We start from the raw sequence: 7,013 nt of genomic DNA, 5'->3' as shown, positions 1-7,013 counted from the left end.
AAGCTGAGCCCCAAGTGGCAAAGCACATACCCAGTGGGAAAGTAGAGGGGTCTTTATTACGCTCATCCCCACTCAGGAAACCTCTTTGCCAGTGGGAGAGGATTCTCTGTCACCTGATCACCTAATCACCTGCCCCTGCCAGGCTTGGGAATGTCAGAATGACTACCACCCACGGTGGTATGTGGTGGGGAGGAAGCTGGGCTTAGAGTGTGATGTGTCAGCTCTTTATATTCCTTTAATTGACTCTGTTGCTTTGCTCAGGGTACAAAGTGCTATCACTCTGAACCCAGAGGTGACCAAACCTGCATCTACCTCGTGATTATTTGGGCATGTGCGTGTGCGTGTACGTGTGCGTTTTGACCTGGATGGAAGACCTTAGATGCCCTGGACAGCAGTGAGGAAAGTGGTTACCTGTGTGGACTGAATGCCATCAGCTAGCCATTGAGGACAGTCAGTGCTGTAAGGGTGGCCACTTTTCAGAAGCTGGGAACCACTAAATGTCTTGGAGAGGTTCCTAGCCAGGCTTCCTTTCTGGGACCCTCACACATGTGGGATGCCTATGACACTTCGGCTTACTTAGGGAGAGTGTAAGACCTTTATTTTAAAAGAAAGGCATCATTTGGTCCTGGGCATCCTTGCTCCAAGGCAGCTAGGATGCTAACACCAAAGCTATGACTGCCCTCAGTGGTGTCCAGACAGGCCCAAAGTATCATCTTCCTCAGAGAGCTCAACCTAGGAGGCAGGGAAAGAAATCTGGTTCTGGCTGTGGGGATGAGGGATACATAAGGTGCTGAGGCTGAGGGGCTGAGTTCCCTTGAAGAAGCCAGGAACCGGTGGCCAGCACTCCCTTGTTCCAGAGTCCAGCCTGGGGCTCTCCTGGAAGAGACAGAAGGCAAAGGGGTTCTGGGACTTGTGGGGTATGGAGCCATCAGGAGAACATGTAGCTGCTGCTACCTTAAGCCCCAAGTAGGGTTGTGTCTTTAATTTGGTGTGTGTATACTCCTCTTTATTAGTGGATAAATATTAGAAAATCATCTCTCAGAAGGTGTGGTCAGGGGCAGACTGGGCTTACCCAGCCGACTAGGGGCAGGCCCTTCAGGGGGTCCTGGCGTGGTCTGCAAGGTGAGGCTGTCCCGCCAGGGCTCATACACCAGGGTGTAGCTTTCTGCCCTCTTGATAGTGAACTTGTAGGTACGGTTAGGCAACAGGTTGTGAACATCAAAGGTGCAGGCAGCCACAGGGACTATTCCACACTGTGTACACTCCTGTTGTGTCCTCGGTTCCAGCAGCTTGAAGCGCAGTTCATACTGCTCTGGCGCTGCTGGCTGGATGGTAACAAACCAGCGCAGGCTGACCCAGTCCTGATGGGCCACTGACTCCTTCCGGTCGAACATAACTGGCATCTTCGTGCTCAGCATAAGCCGGATGTGTGGAATTTTGGTGGCTCCAATGTCAGATACCAGGCGGTGCTTGACATGCAGGTGGCCTGGTACCATCATGGCCAGGAAGTTGTCCATGACAACTGTCAGGTCTGCCAACTGCTGTTCCACAAGCCCCCAGCCTGCCAGGAAGGGCCGTGGGTCAGGGGCCTCGAGTAAGGCATCCAGTGCTGCCCGGCCCTGGTCCAGCTGCTCCAGTAGGTCCCCGAGCAGCAGGAGCTGGATCTTGGTCTGTGCTGTGCCCACTTTCTTCATGCGCTGAAACTTCCAGGGATCGATGAGCTGGAACATGGTGTTAGGCAGCACCAGTGGGTTCTGGTCACCCAGGGCTAGGTGCTTAGGGAGGATCTCAATGTAGTAGGAACACTTCTTGAGCAGCTGCATGCGAGCATGATGGCGCTTGAGCAACTGGGGGCTCAGGTCTGTGGTCAGGAACTCACGCAGCACATTGCGGCGCTCCATGAATGTCCTCCAAGCCTCTGGCTCCAGCAGCTGCTGGTCCTCTGCCTCCTCCACCTCCTCTGAGTCCAGGAAGGAATGTGGACTGTCCAGCTTCATTTTGTCCAGGGCCAGGCCTGTCACCTGGAAGTTCATTGTCTAGGAGCTGAGGGTAAGAACTAGGCATCAGCTGTGACGATCAGATTGGCTCTGCCTCCAACCTAGGCCTTCTTTCTGCCCCTCATCAGACTCTGCCTCAGAATGACCTCTGCTCTCCCCTGGGCCACGGCTCTCTGATCAGAGACCCCTGGAGGAACAGAATAGTAGGCTGGGTACTAGGCAAAAGCAGACGATAAACAGGAAACTTCTGTCAAGGGGCGAGTTAGTCTTTTGTGGCGATGAGCTAACAGGGCTTATCAGAGAGTAGCTGGGGAGAAGCTCTGGGATGTTGGCTAGTTTTGAGACAGATCACAGGGCTCAGGTTCCTCACCTAACACAGGTCTGTGGAGAAGCTTAGAGTGATCCTTGGTGCAAGGATGGATAATTTCCCATGCATCCCAGTACTCTCCAGAGACCTGGTACACTGCGGCACCACAGATGCTCGGGGATGAGGCTAACCAAAGACAAGACTCTACATCATCCTCACACAGAGAGGGACCTTGTGTGTCCAAGAACAGGATAGATCTCATCCCGCCCTCCCACAGATGGGGAATCTAAGGCTACAGCTTGGTAGGTTGGTCTTCCTCCATGGTCACTTTTGATTTTGACATAACATCTCACTCTGTTTGCCCCAGGTTGCCCTCCAACTCCTGTGCTCAAGCAGTCTTCTCATCATACCCTTGAGACTCCAGGAGTGTGTGCTCCTGTATACAGCTTATCCCAAAGTTGGAGCTGTTGACTCCAGAGTCAGCCCCCCTTTCCTTGTCCCCATACCTTTCCCCCAAATCTGGTTGTCTATGGAGAGGCTGGTGTGCCACAGAGCCCAGCAGCCAGAGCTCCCTGGAGAAGGGACCAACATCCTACTAGCTGTCCCTGGCACTGGGCCAGTGGCTTCACTTAGAAATCTCCAGTGGTGGAAACTGGGCTGGCTTGGATGAGTGAGAAACAGAGCTAAGAGACTGGATGACTAGCTCAAAGTCACGCAGGTGGATAGTAAGGTTGATCCAAGTTCACCCCACTTCCCAAAGACCAATTCAAAGTGATTTGTGTGAATGGGGGTTGGAGGGTCGGGGGTGCTGGGGAGAGGCAGGCATCAGAAACAGCAGAGAATGGTTCCTGGCCGGTGCTAGCTGAGATCAGGGCCCCAAGACCCTGAGCCAACACAGTTCATTGCAGCTAGAAAGCTCAATAGAAGTCTCCAAAACTAAGCTATCCTTTCACCCCGCCCCCTCCGTGGAGACTACCCACCCGGAGTTCCTGGGCACACCTCCCAAACTCCTCTACCTACCACTCCTCTTCCGGATCACCTCCGTGAGCTCCAGCCCCCCTCTGCAAGTGCCTGGCGGCCCGCTTCCTGTGCGGAGCCTAGCCAGAGCCGCAGGGTGCACTGCCAGATCCGCGCTCCCCCTGCCTCAGGCCTACTTGTTGCCATGGAAACCACTGGCCCTTGTGACGCTGTGCACATCCGGCCCAGGTGTTGGGAGCTCTTGATTTGAAGGCTAAGTTTTGATATTCGGCAGCATCGATTTGTGCCCAGAGCCCCACGGACTCGAAACAAGCTCAACCTCAGCCCGCGTCACCCGCTAGTGGAATTGTTCCGCGGCGGCTCCGTACCTCGCAGCAGTTCAGGAGCCACTGCGGTGGCTGGGTTGACAGCCTGGCTTGCAATGGGGTCCCCGCAACGCGGGAAACTGGTGTCTTTGAGTGGGACAGAGCTGACTTCTGGCTCTCAAGAAGCCCACAGACGCCAGTGGAGTGCAGGGAAGGGCTACCTGCTTGACATTCCAAGCCAAGCGGTGGCCTGTGGGTCTCAAGGAAGATGAGAAAGGAAGTGATATAGCAGCAGATGGCTAGGATCACCTCAGCAAGCAGTCAGCAAGGTGAAGGGTTCTGGCTTTCCCAGGCCTCCAGAAGCTCATGACCTGTCCCCTCTAGTCTGGATAGACAGAGTCTCCATAGCTTTAAGGATCCTCAAAGGAATTCCCAAGTTGTGAGTCATTCTCATACTCTAAACTGGGCTTTGGAACCCTGGATTTACTACCCAGATCCTTCCTCTTTAAGGAAGGAGCTTGGGGTTACTCCTAGCAAGGGTCTTAGGGTCTCAGTCACCTGAAGGCTGCTGACTCTTTTCCGCTTGGCCAGTCCTTCCAGATTGGGTTTGTCTGGATTGCTACCAACTTGAGTTACAGCCAGAGCTCCCAGCCCTCCTGATGGCATCTGACAGGCGGCGGGGCAGGGCGGGGTGGAGTGGGGGGTAGGTTGGAGGGGGAGGGGATGGGAGGTAGTTTTCCTATCTGCCAACCTATATTGGCTACAGGCCTCAGAGGCCCTGTAGGAGGAGGAGGGGGGGGGGAGGAGGAGGAGGAGGAGGAGGAAGTGATGGGTGCTGGCTCTGTGCTCATCTAGGCTAGTCATGGTGGCCAGTTTGAGGGGTCTCAGGGACAAGAACTAGATTATTTGGAGAAAGAGATGCCATTTGAAGGTCCAGGAGGGAAACTGGCCCCTGGGGAGTAGGAGAGAATAAAAAGCAGCAGGAAGAATACCAGCTCCCCAGCTCTTCCTCAGGAAGGAGGTGGGTGAGGCTCACTACACTGTTCTTGGGGCTTGGGCTTGCTCTGGGCCTGTGAAAGCTCCTCCACCTCACTCGATCCCTCTTTTCCCCCCCATTCCTAATTTTCTAATTTTAAATTTTCTTTGATTTATTTTGTTTTGTATATATGAGCATTTTACCTGCACGCCTGGCACCCGCAGAAGCCTGGTATTCACAGAGGTAAAAGAAATAAAAACAAATTTTTTTCTTTCTGGTTTCTTTTTTAACAATTTATTTAGTGTATATGAGCACACTGTCACTGACACACCAGAAGAGGGCATCGGATCCCATTACAGATGGCTGTGAGCCACCGTGCCATTGCTGGGAACTGAACTCAGGACCTCTGGAAGAGCAGTTGGTGTCCTTAACTGCTGAGCCATCTCCTCAGCCCCCATTTCTTTCTTTTTAAATCTTTATGTTCTTCGGTGTTTTGCTTGCAGGTTCACCAGTGTGAGAATGCCAGAAGACCTGGAACTAAAATTACAGACAGGCTTGAGTCCCTTTGTGGGTACTGGGAATTGAACTTGGGTCCTCTGGAAGAGCAGCCTGTGCTCTTAACCGCTAAGCCATCTCTACAGCCCCTCTTTTTTTTAACTAAAATTTTCCATTTTGAGTTTGCAGATTCACGTTGTTGTTGTTGTTGTTGTTGTTTGTTGTTGTTGTTACAGGGTGTTTCTATGTAGCCCTCACCAGCCTGAAACTCTGTAGACCAGGCTGGTCTCAAATTCAGAGATCTACTTGCCTTGGTCTCCCAAACACTGGGATTAAAGGCGCATGCCACCATGCTTGGCTCACGGCAGCTGTAAGGAATGATGGCCCTATAGTCCTGCGTGTCCTGCATCCATTTTCCCCAGATGTAAATTCCTGGAAAACTGAAGTACAAGATCATACTAGGACACAGGGACAATCTGTGGCCACAAGACACCTCCTGGAGCCCACCTTGCACTCAACCCCTAGTTTCTTTTTATTGCTGTGATAAAATACCAAGACCAAGGAAACTTGTAGAAGAGTCTATTGGGACTTACAGTTTCAGAGAGTGAGTCCGTGACTGTCATGGTGGGGAGTGCGGGCAGCAGGCCTGGTGCTGGAGCAGTAGCTGAGAGCTTATATTTTTATCTGCAAGTAGGAAGCAGACAAAGCTAATTGGGAATGGTATGGGCTTTCGAAACCTGAAACTCTTCCCCCGACTGACAAACCTCCTTCAACAAGGCAAACCTAACCCTTCGCAGACAAGCCAACCAACTCGGGAGCTGTGTCAAGTGTGTGGGCTTGTGTGGGGGTGGGAGGCATTCCCATCTAAGCCACCACACTCCACTCCCTGGCCACCGTAGGCTTGTGGCCATATCATAATGTAAAATGCATCTAGTCCAGCTCCAAAAAGTCCTCAGAGTCTTTTAGTAGTCTCAGCACAGTCTTGGGGCTGGAGAGACAGGTGGCTCAGTGGTTAAGAGCACTGACTGCTCTTCCAGAGGTCTTGAGTTCAATTCCTGGTAACCACATGGTGCCTCACAACCCTCTGTGATGGGATCTGATGCCCTCTTGTGGTGTGTCTGAAGAACAGCTACAGTGAACTCACACATAAATAAATCTTTAAAAAAAAAAAGTCAGTCTCAAGAGACTTCAATCTCTTCATTATAATCCCCTGTAAAATCAAAACCAAAAGGCAAATACAAACTTGCAGCACACAGTGACCCAGGAGGAACATTTCTGTCTGTTATGGTCCCTGAAAAGTGGGTGGAACCCTTTTTTTTTTTTTGAGAGCTGGTTCCCACGGATTCTCTTCCTGCTCTGATCTTGGCGAGGGACTGAACTCTTTCCTCATCTGTAGGACTCGGGGAAGCCAACTCCTCTACTTCAAGGCTTCTTTGACAGCAGTTCTCAGTCTCCTGTCTCTCAGCCTTTCCTCCAGCTGATAAAAGGTCTGGGAACCAGGACTGAAGACTATGTCCTCTGCTCTTGACCATCAGCCTCTCTTTGGGCTCCAGCTGCACATAGAATGTGCTGGGTTCCCTGAGATGTGGACCTGGTGCTTTAGGAGCAAGGGATCTGAACTCAGCGCCCTGGATCTGACCTCACCATGGTCAACGCAGCAGACGGAATCTCCCTGTGGCTTCATGGCCTGAAGATAGGAAGCTTAATTTCTTTTTTAAAATAATTATTAACATCCCAAATGCTGCTCCTACTTTGGTCCCTCCTTCGCAGAGTCCCTTCCCCCCATCCCCCTTCTCCTTTTCCTCCCAGAAGGTGGGACCCCTCCCCCCCTAGGTATCCCTCAACTCTAGCATATGAGTCTCTGCCAGATTAGGTGTATCCTCTCCTCCTGAGACCAGAAAGGGCAGCCATGAAGATTGAGCTGCCTGTCTGCTACATATATGCCAGGGGTCCTT

At 52.0% G+C, this 7,013-nt stretch overlaps 1 protein-coding gene across 1 annotated transcript; it reads right to left on the bottom strand.

Annotated features, from left to right (window-relative positions):
• Positions 1-987: 987 nt before the first annotated feature.
• On the bottom strand, positions 988-3,390 carry Fndc11 (fibronectin type III domain containing 11). The gene is made up of 2 exons (XM_032902512.1): positions 3,325-3,390; positions 988-2,043 (listed from the first exon to the last, which is right to left on the bottom strand). The coding sequence occupies exon 2, from the start codon at positions 2,031-2,033 to the stop codon at positions 1,032-1,034; it is 1,002 nt and encodes a 333-aa protein (XP_032758403.1). The 5' UTR covers positions 2,034-2,043; positions 3,325-3,390; the 3' UTR covers positions 988-1,031.
• Positions 3,391-7,013: the final 3,623 nt, after the last annotated feature.

Source organism: Rattus rattus, chromosome 5 (assembly GCF_011064425.1).
Source record: "Rattus rattus isolate New Zealand chromosome 5, Rrattus_CSIRO_v1, whole genome shotgun sequence".
Classification (NCBI taxonomy): domain Eukaryota; kingdom Metazoa; phylum Chordata; class Mammalia; order Rodentia; family Muridae; genus Rattus; species Rattus rattus.
This window is presented reverse-complemented; position numbering and strand designations above follow the sequence as displayed.

Excerpts from the sequence above, each read along its gene's own strand:
- Fndc11 (XM_032902512.1), bottom strand. The coding sequence starts at position 2,033 with ATGAACTTCCAGGTGACAGGCCTGGCCCTGGACAAAATGAAGCTGGAC.